This window comes from Acomys russatus, chromosome 13 (genome assembly GCF_903995435.1).
Source record: "Acomys russatus chromosome 13, mAcoRus1.1, whole genome shotgun sequence".
Classification (NCBI taxonomy): Eukaryota; Metazoa; Chordata; class Mammalia; order Rodentia; family Muridae; genus Acomys; species Acomys russatus.
In genome coordinates this window covers 41,196,997-41,216,069 of record NC_067149.1, presented here as the reverse complement: position 1 = coordinate 41,216,069, position 19,073 = coordinate 41,196,997, and the positions used below count along the sequence as shown (strand labels likewise).

Sequence of the window (19,073 nt, the reverse complement as noted above, 5' to 3'; positions counted from 1 at the left end):
AGCATTTTCCTCTCTTGGAAAGCCACCCCCTCTGAGGAGTTTCTATTGCTGTTCAATTTCTCATGATTCTGCATGCCTTTCTTTTTCCTAGATTCATTTTTATTTATGTGTATGCATGTCTGCCACATATGTACAGTACCCAAAGGGACCATAAGAGGGAGCCAGAGCCCCTGGAGCTGGAATTACAGTCAGCCGTGAGACACCCAATGTGGGTGCTGGGAACTGAACTTAGGGCCTCCAGGAAGCACTCTTAACCCCTGGGCCATGTCTCCAGCACTGTTCCTTCCTGTTCTGGTCATTTAGGAAATGTGCTTTGTTTTTGTTTTAAAATAATTAATTTTTATCTTATGTGCATTGGTGTTTTGCCTGCATGTATGTCTGTGTGAGGGTGTCAGATTCCCTGGAACAGGAGTTACAGATAGACAGCTGTGAGCCACCATGTGGGTGCTGGGAATTGAACCCAAGTCCTCTGGAAGCGCAGTCAGTGCTCTTAACCACTGAGCCATCTCTCGTCCCCATGTTTTGTTTTGTTTTGGTTATTATGTTGTTATCTGGGTTAGAGTTTTTGGTTTTTGTTTTGTTTGTTTGTTGAGAAAGGGTCTCTTGTAGCCTAGGTTAGCCTCAAACCAACCGTGGACTGAGAGCAAAGTCCCAATCCTTATGCCTCCACTCACAAGTACTGGGCTTAGGGAATGGCGCTTGTTGGGTCATGACACCTGGAATGCAGTCTATAAACCAGCCACTTCCCCACAGCAGCCAAACCACATAGTCTGTGCCTTGTAGATTAAGCTGGCTTTGAAGGCCAGGAAGGGAACAGACAGTGTTTGTAAGAAAATGTCGATAAAAACCATTTGCCGATTTTTATGAGCACATCTGCCACCAAACTGCCCAAACAGGGAGTAACCAGAAGCCGATACTAAGCTGTCCCCAGAAGGCAGGCCCTCTTACACACCTCTTACCCAGCCTTCACTCCCTGCCAGGGACGCTGTCTCTCTTGTGTTGTTCCTCTCTCCCCAGACAGCTGGAGGGGAGGTCCCGTGGTCCTCAGAGGGCATACCAGCAGCACCTCAAGACAGGCGTGTGAAGCAGAAGGACCATGGTGTGTCGCCAGTAAATAACCCTCAACCGTGGCTTCAGGTTGAAGCCACGCCCACAACAGGGGAAATGACACCCCACCTGCCCCCACATTGCTTGTGGGCCCAACACCCACAAGAACCATTTTTTTTTTTTACATTTTTTATTTATTAATGTGTATGTACATAATGTGCACACACCAGCATTTGAGAAAGGGGGGGGGGAGAGAAAGAGAATAAGGACATGAGTATGTATCATAAAGCTTGTATAGAGTTTGAGGTCGTCTGTTTTTTTTCTACTGTGTATACCAGGCTAACTAGCCTGAGGGCTTCCAAGAATTTTCCTTTCTCCAGACAGTGGTGCCCGTATCTGGCTTTTACATAGGCTCAAGTCCTCAGGCTTTTGAAGAAGTGCTTCTGTACACTGAACCATCTCTTCAGCTAGAGGCATTTTCTCCTCTTCTTCTTCTTCTTCTTCTTCTTCTTCTTCTTCTTCTTCTTCTTCTTCTTCTTCTTCTTCTTCTTCTTCTTCTTCTTTTGAGACAGGATTTCTCTGTTACACAGAGCCCCGGCTGTCCTGGACTCTCTTTGTAGACCCTGGCTGTCCTGGACTCACAGAGATCCATTTGCCTCTGCCTCTCAGAGTGCTGGGATTACAGGCGGGCGTCACCAAGCCTGGCTGAGGCATTTTCTTGACTGCAGCCTGGCTCAGCTTCAGTTTCTTCATCAGTAACATGGAGGCCAAGGGTCAGCCCATCCTTACTTAACTTCCACATCCTATTCCTGGTGATGCTGTTCTTTCCCCTGCTGTTGGGAATGGAAACAGTGCTTGGCACTGAGCCACATAGCCCAGTCCCTATGGATTTTTGGTTTGTTTAATACAAATCTGTGTCTCCCTGTGCAGGTATATTTGGTATGGACATCAAGGGTCCCAGCACTCATGGCTGCCCTTTGCAAGCTCCACCCATAAGGTACACAAAAGTTTCATTATGTTTTCATTCCACAGAGAGTCCATCTTTTCTCTCTCTTTCCTGTTCTTTCCACAGTGACACGCCATAGCCTGCACCTGGCCATGTGTCACATGGAAGTGCTCAGGGTTGGGGTGGAAAGGGGGGACACACACTGGGAAGAGCAGCATGAAAAGACCTGGAAGGAACCTGTCAGTACATTTGAGGTTAACACTCCCGCAACCATATAGAGATGCCTAGTGACACTCGGAGGGTCACACCCAGCCACAGATGTCAGCTGACAGGCCAAGGTCAGGCTCCACTACGTCAGGCCCCATCAGCTTCCTGAGAAATCCCCAGCAGGGTGAGCTTTGGGTTAGATCAAGCTGTACACATGCAAATGATAAATAGCGCTCGTAAGGTTCAGACGTCTGGGCTGAGGATACATCTCAGAGGCCACACAACCCCAACATCAAAATAAGTAAATAAATAAAACATTTAAAGAAAGACAGAAAGGAAGGGAGAGAGGGAGGAAAACATTAAACACCCCAATTTGTCCTGCCCGGTGGCCCCTGCACCACATGACTCAGAAGGTACTAGATTGTGCCAAGCAGTCTTTTTCTTTTCCACTGTGAAAACCAAACGGGAGAAAACATGGCCTCTCTGTTTCTGTTCCCAGGAACTCAGATCAGTCTACAAACCACCCCACCCACTCGTTCAGCCACCAGGAAGATGGAAGATACTGGAGAGATGAAAATAGAACACCACAAGCCCAGAGGTTAAGAGCAGGTGGGTGAGAGCTTTACCTCACCCAGAGCAAGCTGGTAACAGAATTCCCCTGGACAGCCTCCCACTGCTGGGGCCACTATTCTTTTTCCCCTTAGAGATTACATTATCAAGGGCATCCGGCACATGTACTGATTCAAAGTCATAAAATCCAAAGGCAGTGGGTGCTGGAGAGATGGCTCAGCAGTTAAGAGCACTGTCTGCTCTTCCAGAGGTCCTGAGTTCAGTTCCCAGCAACCACATGGTGGCTCTTACAACCATCTATAATGAGATCTGGTGCAGGATGCATGCAGCAGAACACTGTATATGTAATAAATAAAATAAATCTCTTTTTAAAAATCCAAAGGCAGAGTATGGCCAGAAGTGTAGATCTGGGATGAACAGACATAGCTTTCTCAGTCAGCTGGAGGCCAGCATGGGGTCTCAATCCTTGAGGCTTCCTGCACCCTCCAAGGAAGGTAACAGTAATCCTAACTGCAGAGCTCCAAAAGCACGGCAGGACCTAGCAAGATGAGACAGAAATGAGACCCAGCTGGCCAGGAACCATGCACCACACAACACACAGCCCCAGGCCCAACAACCTGGACCTGAGCTCAGGAGGCTCTGGCGTTCTAAGCTGCGTCTGCTACACGGTGCGCTTGAGAACTCAGGCTGGACCATGTGAGACCACACGTGGCAGACTGAATGAGAACTACCCCCAATAATCTCCAGCAATTAAAGACGTGGTACCCAGTTGGTGGTACTTTTGGAGAGGCTTAGGAGGCCGGGCCTTGTTAAAGGAAGTATATCACTGAAGGTTGGCTCTGACAGTTTAAAGACTCATGCCCCTGGCAGTTGGTTCTCTCTGCTTCATGTTAGTGGTTCAGTACGGAAGCTCTCGGCTTCCTGCATCATGTCTGCCTGACGCCGTGCCCCACCCCCATGCCCAATTTTCATTCCTCTGCAGAAACTCTCCTCCTTCTGTTGTTGTTTTTCCAAGACATTGTTTCACTATGCAGTAGTCCTGGCTGTTCTGGAACTCTCTTTGCAGACCGTGCTGCCTTCGAACTCACAGAGAGATCCACCTGCCTCTGCCTCGCGAGGGCTGGGACAAAAGGCATGCGCCACCACAGCTGGCTGACTCTTTCTTCTTTAAGTTGTCTTGGTCACAGTGTTTGATCACAGCAACAGAAGAGTAACTAACAGACCTAGTCTCAACAAACCTCTAGGAGCCACACAGGAAGACAAACATCATGTGCTTTCTCTCATAAGCAGAATCTAGAGCTAAATTTAGACAGAAAGATAGAAAGGGGACAATGAAGGGGAAGGAAGGCGTCTATGGGGATGGGAGGAAGACAGGAAATTGGGGGAGACAAAATAGCTATTTTCTCCTATATGCAGAATCCATATTTATATATATTCATATATACATATATGTGTATATGTACATATACATACATATACACATTACACACATACATGTATATATGAGAAAGCAAAAAAAGGGGGGGGGGATTTGGGCACAGTAAAGGGACCAGCAGAGTGGGACAGGGTGATACATAAATATCTGCTAAGTATACTGGTACAGATGTATGAATGTCAAAATGAAACCCATTATTTTTTCATTTTGTTTTTTGAGACAGGGTTTCTCTGTGTGGCCTTGGCTGTCCTGAACTCACTTTGTAGACCAGGCTGGCCTCGAACTCACAGCAGTCCGCCTGCCTCTGTCCTCCCGAGTGCTGGGATTAAAGGCATGCACTACCATGCCTGGCTGAAACCCATTATTTTTAAAAAGGACCTCTGGGCCAGGTATAGCTCACCTGCACCAAGCAACTTCAAAGGCCAAGGCAGGATGCTCATTAGACCCAGAAGTTCAAAACAATAAATTACCTGACTAAACAAAGTCAAAAGAACCTCTGACCTCCAGTGAGGGTCTATATGGAGGCTTTGGAATACAAAGCTATTCCCAACTTTGTTTTTTGTTTTTGAGACAGGGTCTCATATAGTCTGGACTGGACTGAGACTCATTATGCAGCCAAGGGTAACCATAAAACTCCTGATCATGGGTCGGGCATAGTGGTACACCCTTTAATCCCAGCATTAGAGAGGCAGAACTACATCGGACAGCTTCTATATGCATATTTTAAACCCTCACAGGAAGTAAATGTGGGTAGGAACAACCCCTTGAGCACAGGAGATGGATGGTGGGAGAAATGGAGTTCACTGGCCTGGCAATCTCCCCACCCCAGAAACAAAAGGGGCACTAGTGTCGTTTATCTACAGCTCTGGTAACGCGTGGGTTCTCAGAGCCTGGGACTTTCCTCAAGCTGGGCCCAACCCAAAAGGACCAGGTTAGCATCTTGGACAACAAAATGGCACAGCACTCTGTCCAACCCCATTGCGGTTGCCAGGCTTGTGTACAAAGAGAATGTAGTTCTTTTTTTTCTCTCTCTCTCACTTTGTTGTATCCTGTCACAGTGCGTAGGTGTCTCAATGGAGCAAGAATCGTTTACTGGAAGCCAGCCGCGACAAGAATCTCTGGCCAATATCCCACCAGCTAAGTGCTCGCAGTGGGCTTACTGACAAGCCAGGTCCAGGGAAAAGGGGACTGAGAGATGTAAGCCACTGGGACTGAAGAGATGTCTTAGTGGTCAAGAGCTTACTGTTCAACCGGAGGACCCAAGTTTAGATCCAGTACCAACATCAGAGAATTTGGATCTCAGCACCAGCACCAGGTGGCTCACAAATGCCTATAACTCCAAGGAATCATACCTCACCCCCACCCCCACATCTCCATTCTCCAGGGTGTGCGCACATGAGCACACATTAAAATAAATCTTATTTTTTTGGTTTTGCTTTGTTTTGTTTTGAGATGTAAGCTGTTGGTACTACCCACTTTCCCACTGTCACCAGATGGCTCCCACTATGTGAGCATCTAACTCACGCTCTGGGACACAGGTCCAACAGCAGCCTTGTATGGTTAGAGGTATCTCACCTGCAACCCTAACCACTCAGGATGGTAAATGAAGGTTATCTTGAGTTTAAGACCAGCCAGGAATATACAATGAGCTCTAAGCCAGCATGGATTACACAGTGAGACCTTTCCTCAAAAAGCAAAGATGCTAAGGAGATGGCTCTGTGGGTAAAGTGTCTGCTGGGCAAGCATTTGGACCTGAGTTCAGATTCCCCAGAGCCCATGTGAAAAGCCAGGGGTCAGGGCATGTTCCTGTAATAAAAGCACTGGAGGGGTCGGACATGGTGGCACACACCTTTAATCCCAGCACTTGGGAGGTAGAGGCAGACAGATCACTGTGAGTTTGAGGCCAGCCTGGTCTACAAAGTGATTCCAGGACAGTCAAGGCTACACAGAGAAACCCTGTCTTGAAAAACCAAAAAAACAAAACCCACAAAAACAAAAACAAACAAACAACAACAAAAACCCAAAAAGCACTGGAGGGGCTGGGAAAGCGGATCCCTGAAACTCAGCCAGAAGAGCCAAAATGTTGAGCTCCAGGTTAAGTGAGAGTCACTGACTCAAAGCATACAAGTGGAGAGTGACAGGAAGTCACCTGACATTGACCTGGGGGGTGGGGGGACCCCACACATATGGACACCCACGGGGGTATGCACACACTCACACTAGCAAATATAGCCCCCTCATACTCTCACACAGGTCCAACAGCAACCCTACCATCCACTTGAAAAAAGTGAAACCTGAAATGCTCATTTTCTCTGGAGTCATTTATTTCTGCTCCACTTCCTTCAGTGGAAAGGATAAAGGGCAGTTCACTGTGCTGAAGCCTTGGCTGACCCCAGGGAAGTCTAGGCCTCCTCCCCTGGTTGTCTGGGGACAAATAACACAGTGGCAAATCCCAGCACTGCTCCCTGGGGCAGAGGAGACTCCGGGGGTGCCAGCAAGGTCCTCACACTATGAACAAACACATTCTGGAAATCCTGCCCTTTACCCACCCAAAGCAAACAATAATGCCATAATTAGGTATTTATTTTAATTCTTAAGTTGGCCTCTAGCTGGAATGGATCCTTTCTAAACAATCTAAAGTGATTAACCACAAACTAAAGAACCCTGGAGCCAGGCGCCCACCTGGGGACAAACAGTTCACTAGGCCCTTGATTTTACTTTCCCAACTAATCCCCAGGCCTATTCTGTGCCTCTGTGGTTTTAACACCACATGTGTTCTCTCTCTCTCTCTCTCTCTCTCTCTCTCTCTCTCTCTCTCTCTCTCTCACACACACACACACACACACACACACACACACACACACACACATACACTCACTCACAGCATGCACAAAACTCCAGATTCAAAAGAGACATAGGCAGGGGCTGGAGAGATGAGCAAGCTGTTAAGAGCACTCACTGCTCTTCCAGAGGATCTGGGTTTAATTCTCAGCAACCACATAGTGGCTCACAATCATCTATAACTACAGTTCCAGTGAATCTTGCTCCCTCTTCTGGCCACTGTGGGCACTGCACACACATGGTACACATACGTGCAGGTAAAACACTCATACATGAAATAAATATATTTTTTTTAAATAAATATTTTTTGAGACAGGATTTCTCTATGTAGCCCTGACTGTCCTGGAGCTATCTTTGTACACCAGGCTGGCCTCACACTCAGAGATCAACCTGCCTATACAACACAGTGAAAATCACAGCACTGCTCACTGTGGCAGGGGGACTCCTGAGGTAGCGAGGTTCTCAGTCTATAAACATTCTGGAAATTCTGCCCTCTCAAGTGCTAGGATTAAAGGCATGTACCACCATGACTGACTCTAAACAAAAAAAATGTAAAGCTCCTCCTCCTAGCTGCTTCATCCCTGGATGCCCAGAGAGTCCATACCTACCCATGGTTTCAAAGACTCACTGTGACTCACTCGTTTAAATGTCAGAGACAGGGTCTCTGCTGAGACAAAACTCAGTGCAATGGCTGAGTCAGTTCCCAGCACAGGGTCGTGGGGGGATCAAGCAGTTTACAAAGTGGAAAGTCTCATGCACACAAGAACTCGAAGGACCCCATAAGCTTCTGAGGAGAATCCCTTGAAGCAGAGGCCCAAAAGATAACCGACGATGAGGCCTGGACTCTGGAAGATGACAGGAAGGCGTGAGAGAGACCAGAGCTCCAGAGAACAGCATGTGCAAAGGTCCTGAGGCAGAAAACATTATGGTAAGTTTCATCAAATGAATGAAGACCCAGTGGCTAGCTGAAAGATGAGGCAGGTAGTACAGGTAAGGTCAGAAAACTGAACAAGCTGGGCGTGGTGGCATACGCCTTTAATCCCAGAACTCAGGAGGCAGAGGCAGGAAGATGGCTGTGAGTTTGAGACAATCTGGTCTACAAAGCGAGTCCAGAACAGCCAAGGCTACACAGAGAAACCTTGTCTCAAAAAACCTAAAAAAAAGAAAGAAAGAAAGAAAAGAAAACTGGACAGGAGTGAGACTGTGTGGGGCTGTGGAGGGTTAGGCAGAACCTTGTCAAAATCCCCTTGAACCGATGTCACCTAGAGCTGTGACCCACTTGCCCCCTCTCCTATCCCAGACTCCCTTGCTATTAGATTGAAGCCATGTCCTGGCAAATCAGGAACAAAAAGCTACTGAGTGTCATCCACTGCCTCCCCTGTCACAGTGACCTTGGACCCAGCTTCAAGAACACAGAGGCCGTCCTTTCCCGGGGTTGGAGCTCATCTCAGGGTTTCTGTTATGCCGTGTGACGCAGCTGACACTGACTCACAAATCCTCTGAGGCCAGCTGAACCTCACACTCACAGGAGCCTGGTGACCACAGCATGGTTCACAGTCAGAAACTGACAGATGAGCCTCATTGTGCCCCAGTTTACTTGCGCTGCACGTGGCCCTCTATTCATTCTCTCACCACTTTCAAAACCCACAGCAGCTGAAGAAGAATCATTTCAGGGAAGGAAATCAGGTAACCTGCCCTACACTAGGCATCAGCACCTTAATTAAAAAAAAAAAAATAGAGTGGCCATCTCTTCACGCTTTATGCTGTAAAAGCAAAGCAAACAGGGGCATGCTTATACATGTATCCATTTGATTGTTTGCGACAGGGTCTCTTGTAGCCCAGGATGGCTTCAATGAAGCCCAAGCCTGGCCTTGACCTTCAGCTCCTCCTGCCTCTGCCTCTCAAGTGCCACCACACCTGAAGATGCCCATTTCTCTGAAGGGGAAACTGAGACTTGACCGAACAAGCTACCCAAATACAGATTAAGGTCATGCTGATCTCCCGTTGGATCTTGGCCACTTACAAATTAAATGACTTAGGGCAAGTTTCTGGGCCTCCATTTCCATATCTATAAAATGGGAGTAACTAAAGTCATGAGGAGAGGTGCTTGCTGGGACACGCCTAGGTACTAAGTCCGGTTATTCACCTGACGCTGGGACTGAAGTCTCAGCCCAACATCGTGCCAGCTCCAAGGCCATGTCCCTGGTGTCCCAGGAATGAACCTGACCCACATTTTGTTGTGCCCTCAGGCGGTGACAACCTTAGACAGGGCGAGCGCAGCGAGTCTCAGAGGATATGTGAAAGCCCTGTCTGCCGCCTCTGTGCAGCCTGGCCTCTGTGGAAAAGGAAGGGACACACTTCTCTACTTTGCTCAACAGCCGCCCAAAGTCCCCTGTCCACAGAGCCCCAAGCCAGAAAGGAAGTGACTCGGGGCCACGTGCCAAAGCCAAAGTCTGAACGGCTGGAGTTGCACAAGCACAGCTTCCAGGAAACAACATAACGCAGCAAGAAGATCCCAGCTGGGGTTAGAAACTTGGCCGCCTAGCTCCTCCCTAATGTGTGAGGGTCCCATGGCCAGCACCCACAGAAAAAGGAAAAGAGAAACTCACAGGAAGATAGCAGTGGCCGATGGGAAAGGCTTAGTAACCTCCCACATCCCTTCAGACCCCCAAGGGTCTCCCCCTACTCAGTTGACAGGCAGAACCACACAGCTACATGGCAGCAGCACAGTTTCATAAGATATGTTTGATAAGTTGACCTCGTCAACCTGACGGGAGTTAGGGTCGCCATGGAAGGAAACCTTTCTCTGAGCACATCTGTGAGGGGTTTTCTGGTTTAGGTTAACTGAGATGCAAAGACTCACCCAGCATGAGGGCAGAACCGTCCTGTGGGCTGGGGTCCTGGGCAGAATACAAAGGAACTGAGCACCAGTTCTCCTGACGGGGCTGCAGTGTGACCATCATCCTAGGTCCCAGTGGCACACCTTCTCACAGGGATGCCCTCAAACTCCACCAAATCAGCCCTTCTTTCTTACAACTGCTTTTGTTGGGGTTTTGTTACCGTACTGAGAAAAACTACTAATAAAACAGTAAAAACACACACACACACACACACACACACACACACACACACACACACACACACCTTTGATTCCAGCACTAGGTAGGGGCAGGATCTCTGTGATTTCAAGGCCAACCTGGTCTATATAGGGAGTTTCAGGCCAGCCAGAGCTCTATTACACAGAGAAACCCTTTCTTGAAAAACCAATAAAATAAAAATAATAGTAACAACAAGAACAATAATAGTAATAGTAATAAACAATGAAATAGCTATAAAATAAAAATAAACAGAAGGATGTGTTCCAAAGCCTTAGGAAAGTAGGTTTGTTCTATTAACAGAGAAAGTCTTTTTTTTTTTTTTTTTTTTTTGGTTTTTTTGAGACAAGTTTTCTCTATGTAATAGTTCTGGTTGTCCTGGAACTCTTTTTGTAGACCAGGTTGGCCTTGAACTCATAGAGATCTGCCTGCTGAGGTTAAAGGCATGTACCACCATGCCTGGCAACAGAGAAAGTCTTTTTGTTTTGGTTTGGTTTGCTTTGGTTTCTCTGTGTAGCCTTGGCTGTCCTGGACTCACTTTTGTAGACCAGGCTGGCCTTGAATTCACAACGATCCACCTGCCTCTGCCTCCCGAGTGCGAGTGCTGGGATTAAAGGTGTGCGCCATCACACAGGGCCAAGGAAGTCTTAAAGAAGCCAGGAACACATGCAAGAACAAACAGCAGGTTCCTCTTTTCAAATCACAAGTGGGGAGGATGCTTGCCCAGCATGCAATGGGCCCTAGGGTTGATCCGCAGCATTCTATTATCTGTGTGTGGTGGTACACACTTGTAATCCCAGAATTTGAAAGGTTGAGGTAGGAGAATTGGCAATTCAAAGGCCTCTTATAGTCTTCAAAAGTGCCTCCTGCCCACCACAGGTTCTGTGAACATGTTGTGCCTCCAGCCTAGAAATAACTGCGCAGGCCCTCCTTCCAGCCACCCACCAGCCCTTCCCATCTGTCTCTAGAAGCCCCCCTCCCACCCATTCATGCTCCTCCGAGCTATGTGTATGTGTGTTCATATCATTACCCTCTCTGCACCCCGCTAGACAAAAGCACTGTGGGACCTAGGCTTACGCATGCACTTAAACCCTCTATCACTAAGCCACATCCAAGCTATTCTGTCAAGGAGAAACAGATGCCCAGGAAGCTTGAGATTCAAAGACACCCTAAGAACCAGAGACTGCCCTATAGACTGGCCAGGACCGCGATCCCAGCAGGCGGTGGAATCATTGACTGCTAGAGGCAAGCAGCTTGTACATGGATCGCGGCTTCCTGTTCCATCCCAGCAATGAATTGTGGGCGCACTGGCAGGAAGGCGGTGCAGACAATCTCTGGTTGAAGCCCTATGGGTTAACAGAAGCTGATAGGAAAGAGCGACAGATTGCATCAGATGGTGAACTGATCTAAAGAAAGGGACTGTAGATGCCAGGCCTATTTCCCTTGTCAGCAGGGCACATGTGGGAAGACAGCTGTATATAGATATCCGGGTGGCCACGTGGAAAGACGTGTGTGTGTGTGTGTGTGTGTGTGTGTGTGTGTGTGTGTGTGAGAGAGAGAGAGAGAGAGAGAGAGAGAGAGAGAGAGAGAGACTTTCTATCTTATTCTCTTAAACCAGTGACCCTAATGCTGTGCCCCTTTAATACAGTTCCTCCTGTTGTGGTGACCCCTCAACCATAAAAGTATTACTTTTAATAATTTATTATTATTATGTTATGTACATTGGTGTTTTGCCTGCATGTATGTCTGTGTGAGGGTGTCAGATCCCCTAGAACAGGAGTTACAGACAGTTGTGAGCTGTCATGTGGGTGCTGGGAATTGAACTTGGGTACTCTGGAAGAGCAGTTAGTGTTCTTAACCACTCAACCATCTCTCTAGCCCCATAAAATTATTTTTGATGATGCACATCATAACTGTAATTCTGCTACTGTGAAAAATTGTAAATATCTGTGCTTTCTGATGGTCTTAGGTGACCCCTTTGAAGGGGGTGGAACCTTAAGGTTGAGAACCACTGCCTTGACCACCCACAGCCATGGTCCGGGTAGGGGCTGCTTTCCACCAACTAGGTGCCTTGTCCAGAGCTGGGGTCCTTGGGTATGGCCTCCTATGGGGCACACGACGCCCAATTTCTGGATGCCTATGGGAAGGAGCTTTGACAAGGCCAACAAGCACCACCTGGTCCTGTTACTACAGCCTGGCCCTGCTAGCGGTACCCCATTGCAGACAGCCCCTCTGGGCAGGGTTACTGGTAGCTTCTGGAACCACCTTATCCCACACCAGCTTTTGCTACCAGGCTCTGAGTGGAGACATGAGCATCCAGACTGTGGGGCCTGTTTAGGGGGCCTGCTAATCTTGGGCTGGCTTGCCTTGGCTTTTTGCAGTGTCTTGTTTAAGTGCCCGGTCCTGGCCTTTCTGAGTAACTACACACAGAGTGTGCATACACACATACATACAAATGTACACATACATACACGATTGGGGGGGTGGCTAAGTGTGTAGTTTAGTGGTAGAACAATTGTCTGGCATGTATGAGGTCCTAGGTTCCATTTCTAGAACAACAACAAGAAGTGGTGGGCAGAAGTTAAAATTCTAAGTTAACTGCAGCTGGGCAAGTTAATAGTAACCAGGTAAATGCAAAATAAAATTAAATAGCTTGGAGCCAGGTGGCACACGCCTTTAATCCCAGCTCTCAGGAAGCAGAGGCAGGTGGATCTCTGTGAGTTTGAGGCCAGCCTGGTCTACAAAGAGAGTTCCAGGACAGCTAGGGCTATTACACAGAGAAACCCTGTCTGGAAAAACAGACAAGCAAACAAAACAAAACAAAGCTTGGTTAGAAAGGGGGGCTCTGAGCATTCCTAATACAGGAGCTTGAGTACCTGCACACACGCCCTGGGTGTTTACCTCTAGTATGGGCAGGCTTTTTTTTTTTTTTTTTTTCTCTCTCTCTTGAAAAAACAGCAAGAGTCAGAAAAGGGAAGTGTGATGCCTGAAGACTTGATGCAGAGGCAAGTACACAGCCAGAATTCCACAAGGACGGCCAGAGGATAGGGTAGTGGTTCAGCGAGCAGAACTGAATATGTTTGGGGAACTGGAGTCAGGAGGGGGGTGGAGGGGGAGGGGCCTAAAAGGCAGAACAGGAGGTCTGGGCTGAGACGGGGGTCTAAGCAACAAAAAGCCAGGAGTGCTGCTTCCTGCCAAGCCAGAGAGCCCACTGTTCCTGGCAACCCGCCCAGCTCAACTTTGGACCCTGGAGCCACATGAGACCTGGCAGACAGACCTTGGACCTTGGGACTTCAAGCCATGTAGCCATTCTTTGGCTGTTTGTTTTTGAGACAGAGTCTCTCTCTAGGTAGCCCTGCCTGGCTAACCCAGAACTCATAGAGATCAGCCTGCCTCTGTCTCCCAAGTTCTGGAATTAAAAGTGTGTGTGCCACTGTGCCTGCCATCAGTGTGTTTCTTTAAATCTGGAGCTACAGTAGTCTTTGTTGACTTCTGATGGTAAAGATTTTTCCCAGATTAGTCAATGAGCCTAGCTGTCAAAGGGAGTGTGGCCAGGAGGCTCTGGGGCTCTTCCTCTGCTATCACACATCCTGATGGGACACCACTGCCTTGCCTGGCCTGCCTATCTGACTCCCCAAAGTGGACCAACTGTAACCACACTGTGACCACAGATGAGCTGGCAGCTCTTCCCTACCCTCTGTGGGCTTCCCCGCCCCCCATCTCCTCTGGAGTCATTAAGAGTTTATGGTTAATTCTTTCAAAATGCAAAAAACAGTTTTTCTTTTGAGGCAGGGGCTCATGTAGCCCAAGCTAGCCCCGAACTCCTGATCCTCCTGCCTCTACCTCCCAGATGGCAGCTATTTGCCACCGCACCAGTTTAGCATTTATCATTTCTCAGCATCGGCTACAGTTCAGGTTTCTAAGAAGACAGGGAAACCAAAATTGAGGTCATAATCCTCCAGGGTTGGTCAACAATGATCAAATGACCATGGGGATCCAGGCTCAAAGAAACCCAGAGAGGCCTCTGCTTGGCATCAAGGCTGGTCCATTCGCAGGACAATGGTGGGATCTAAGCCCTTGAAAGGAGAGTCTCTCAGAGCTGTGTACCCTGGGCCAAACCTGGACTCACTCAACCATATCTTGCCCAAAGCCCCTCTGGCTGGCCCCTGGGGAATGGTGGTCTGGCACATCCTCAGAACAGGACAGGATGGGTTCCAGCTGGTTCTAAAGAGCTGTGAGCCAAGCAGACTACCCTGTGCAGTCTTAAGGAAGGTGGACCTGGAAGGAGACTGGGTATGCAAGTACAAACAGAACAGAGGCAGAAGCCATGCTCAACAGGCGGGGGCTTGGTTTATGGGACGATTTCTGAGAATGCAGAAGCAAGCCAGGCTGCGGTCTCTCCTACTGGAACAGGTATCTCCTATTTAGGTCTCAAAGGAAAAGCCATGATGTGTGAAAACCCTGGGTTCCCACACACACTAAACTCTAGAGGGTTACCTGGTACCTGAAGAATGAAGACAGTCCCAGGGTGGCCCTGAAAGCCCACACATGCTGCAGCTCTGAGGCTGGAGCCCTCTAACCCCTATCCCTGCTCTAAAAGAAGGCTTTAGGAAGCTGGGTGTGGAGGTACACGCCTTTAATCCCAGCACTCAGGAGGCAGAGGCAGGCGGATCGCTGTGAGTTTGAGGCCAGCCTGGTCTACAAAGCAAGTCCAGGACAGCCAAGGCTACACAGAGAAACTCTATTTCGAAAAACCAAAAATAAAATAAAATATTTTTTTAAAGGGTGGCTTTAGGGTCTTCCAGGCAAGGGCTATGCCCTGGGTCTGGTGGCACAGCAAGCAGACATTTTCCATCCCCACATAGGTCAACTTCGAAGCCCACATGGGGGTCTTCCCAGGCCCCATCTTTTTTTGCCAGGCTGGAGAGAGTTGCAGGGCCTTGCTCCTGCTAGGTGAGCATGTTACCCCTGCGCTATATCCCCAGCCCTAAGACCACCCTTTCCCCTGCGGGCTCCTCCCTGGGCTTTCTGACCCATGGCGATTTTCTTTCCACTCTTCCAGTGTTCTCTCTTTGGACTGGCCGTCCTTGACCACAGTCCTAGGAGGCTTTCCTACCCCATCGCTCTCATCTCTTAGTCTGTTTATTCTCCCGTCTCTCCTGCTGCCTCCTAACTGGCTCCTAACTTTTATTGATTTATTTTTATTATAGGTAAGTGCCCTTACCTATTGATCCACCTCCCTGGCCTCTAACCCTTTTGTTTTTTGTTTGTTTACAGCAATAAAAGTTTTAGATATCTTGCTAGTTTGGTGTTTCTCCTGATAAACCCAGTGCCAAGTAGAGCACACAGAAGGCCTGCAGATAATGTCTGATAAATCAATGACTCAGTGTGTGAATTTTAACCTGGGGGGAAAAAAGGGTCCTAGGGCTGTCATGCATCTTAATGGCAGCGAGTTCACCGGGCCTAAGTCATTTCCACTGCCTGCATTGATTGAAAAAAAAAAAAAAGATCGACTGGATCTTCAGACAGACAGACACACAGCCCTTGCTGAGACTCCCTTGGGGACAGATGGTTACTCACAGCTCAGGACAATCTGGGCAGCTCGGTAGAGTTCCAAGTGACACAGGAGGTCCACCAGCTGCTGGACGGTGGCCTGCCGCATGGCCCACCACCACAGCAGCTCCCGGGTGATGCTCACTCCCTGGACCCTCTCCATGGACTTGATCTTCCTCAGCTGGGTCAGGTCTGTGATCACATAGGAGGCTAGAAGGCAACAAAGAGGGTCTGCTTAGAGCTGGAGATACTGGCTCCGAGGGAGAGTCTCTGCCTGGCCCCTGCTCCCCCCAGCAGGTTGAAGATCACAGGACAGGAGCTTGGGAGCTTGGGAGCCCTTAAGCACCACCGGTTTCTTTGCTTGGGATAGTCTCTTCCCCAGCACAAGGCTCAGTGAGGAGCAGAGACGTGCCCATTCCACCCAGAACAGAAGCCCCCTGCAGGCAGGGAGTCTCGTCTGCCTTCATTACCACCACATCCCCAAATGGAGAAACTGTCTGGCTCTGCGTGCGCAGCAGGTAAGGATGCAGATAAGTGGAAGGCAGCCAGGTAGGAAGACCCTCAGCCTTAGGGATGTCCAGTTCTTGCAGGACCCCAGCAAGTGTCCTCTGACGTTGTTCCCCAAGCATCTGACTCACTAAGTCTCAACCCCAGTGGGAAAAATTAGTATGTCTATGGTTGATGAATGAACAAATGAACTTATGGCCACCATCCGTGTGGAACTGTCACAGCCCTTTGCTAACTCTGAAGTGCTGGGAAGGACTGGAAGGAACTGTATTGACAATAATTTTATTATTGTTGTTTTTATTGGCACGGTGCTGGCTGGGTATTGAACCCTGAGGCTGGTTGCACATGACTGCACTCCGAGCTTTTCTCATCAGCCCATAAAGAGTTTGTTAGTTTGGTTGAATGGATTTTTGTGTTTTGCAGAACTAGGGCTCAAAACCAGGACCTCATGCATGCTAAGCTGCACTCCCAGCCCTTAAATGTCATTTTTAAGTATGATATAGTATCCCACTGATTTTTCTTTTTTGAGACAGGGTCTCATTATATAGACCAGGATGTCCTTGAACTCACAGTGATCTGTCTTCCTCTGCCTCCCATGTGCTAGGATTAAAGGTATGCACCACCACGCCCAGCCCTGCCATTGAATTTATTGACATAAAGGAAGCACTTAAGAAAAAACTGAGAGTGCTATGAACTGGGGTGTGTGGCATGATGAAAGAGCACCATGCAGGGGACCCTAGGCCCCATTGCCAGCACTGCAAAGAGAACCAAACAAAAATGAGGAATTTAAAAATCAAACCTATGAGTATACTCAATCGATAGAGTGCTTGTCCCCCATGCTCTGGGTTTCAACCCCAGCACCACCAAGGAAAATGCCGTTAAGTGTCGAACACAAGACCAGGATAAGCCCTAGAGAGAGCCAGTGACCCCAAAACTCCATGGAGCTTTTCTATCAGGAACATGATTTGGGGAGGGGGGGTAGGGAGGCCAGAGACAAAGCTCAGAAATCTGTAGGACTATGGAAGACATCAGAGCCAGAATAGGCACAATGGACTTTACACTGTCAGTCCTCTCTGGAAAAATAAGGAAGGGCCATAACATTCTCCCACAGAGAAAGCCTCCAGGAGAAGTGCCCTGTGGGAATGGAAAGTTCCAGAGTTGCAGTTTTAGTCACTGGAAACTCCAAACCAGGTTCCTTGCCAGGAGGAAGTGATTTCAGCAGGCCCAGAGTCCCCTTCCAACTGTTCACAAGGACCAAAGAGGAAGGTGTGATGTCATGCCAAAGCTAGCCCAGCAAGGACACCGGTGGTAGGGACCTCCGCCAGCCACAGCATTGACCCTCTATGAATTTCAGTGTCCTCCCAGGAGAAACAGGAAGTAAACTCCAGGGTGCCTCCGAAAAGGGACAGTTTAGTTCCATGAAACTGATGTCTCCTAAGGTACTATTGATCCATCAGCGCAGCACCCAGGGGCAGCGATGGGAGATGAAGTAACTCAATCATTGTCAAGCCCTCCCCTACCCCACCCCACCCCCACCCCCACCCTCGCCATGGCTCTTATTAATCTGGTCATTTTGGAAGAGAGAAAAATCAAAGTCCTACCTGGGAGACCCAAGGAAATCATTGGCTGCATCCAGGCAGCTCATCCCTCCAGACTTTCACACATGTGTGAATGCTACCCTTCAGATCAAAGGGCCTTATGCTAAAAGCTTGGTCCCAGCTTGCTACCTGGAGAGGTGAGAACTTTAAGAGATGAGATCCAGGGCGAGTCTTCCAAGCACTCAGAGACCTGCTGCTCTCAGAGGGGGCTATGGGAGTCCAGCACCTTCCATGACGTGGCTTTGCCTGGTGACATAGCTCCGTGCCATGAGACATTGCCGCAAGCGCAGAGCAGAATCAAGAGACTGAAATTTCTCAACATTGTGAGCCCACCTTTCCTCTTTCTAAGGCGACTGATTCTCATAGGTATTTGTCACAGTGCCTGAGAGCTGACAGACAAGCATATGAGCAGTCCTGGTTCAAATCGGCCCACGCACTTCCTTGCTGCGCATTTGGGGAAGGTCTGTCACCTCTCTCACAGCCTCACTTTCCTCATCAACCCCAGAGGTGGTTACGTGGACTAGATGAACTCTGTACACTGGGGCACTTGGGGTAGCACTTGGCAATTATATCCACAGGGAAACCACTGGTTTACGCTGATTCCAGAATCCTAGGGAAAGTCTACCTACCCATCCTTACAAGTCGTCCAGAACAGGAGCAGCCCAGCCTCTTGAAATGACCCTCCTCATGGTCATAGGCCCCTCTCCTGACTTGACAAACTCCTTCCATGAGAGAAAGAGAAACCACTGTGTTCCCTCAGCCTCTTAACAGATGAATGGCTCAGGGACACACAGTCACTTGGCTGAAGTCACACAGCTAGGTAGTGAACAAAGGCTGGAGTGCACCAGTGAGCAAGCAGAGTGGTCCCTCCGCACACTTCCAGGTAGATGAAACTTGAAGGAACGCCCCGCTCCCCCCTTTTTACACAGACTCAGACAGATACTACAATTTGATGTTGTCACTGTTGCTTGTTTTTGTTTTTCGAGGCAGGGTTTCTCAGCATAGCCTTGGCTGTCCTGGACTCACTTTGTAGACCAGGCTGGCCTCGAACTCACAGAGATCCACCTGCCTCTGCTGCCCAGAGTGCTGAGATTACAGGCATGGGCCACCAAGCCTGGCTGATACTACAGTTCTTCCCCCAGGAGCAAATGAGTGCTGCTATGACTACAGAGGTGGAAAGTCTGCCAACTGATGCAAAAGTGTGCATGTTTGCAGCTGTGGGTTCTCTAAAATCGCTTTAGATCTTCCCACAGCCCTCATAGCCTCTCTCCCAG

The 19,073-nt window shown here is 48.7% G+C and overlaps 1 protein-coding gene and 1 pseudogene across 1 annotated transcript in view; one reads left to right on the top strand and one right to left on the bottom strand.

Moving 5' to 3' along the window:
- Nucleotides 1-19,073, bottom strand: part of Irak2 (interleukin 1 receptor associated kinase 2) — a 54,783-nt gene that overhangs the window by 31,417 nt on the left and 4,293 nt on the right. The window contains exon 2 of the mRNA XM_051155093.1: nt 15,722-15,904. Within this exon, the coding sequence (XP_051011050.1) occupies nt 15,722-15,904 (183 nt within the window). The remainder of the gene's footprint in view (nt 1-15,721; nt 15,905-19,073) is intronic.
- On the top strand, nt 12,174-15,278 carry LOC127196911 (transmembrane protein 256-like; annotated as a pseudogene).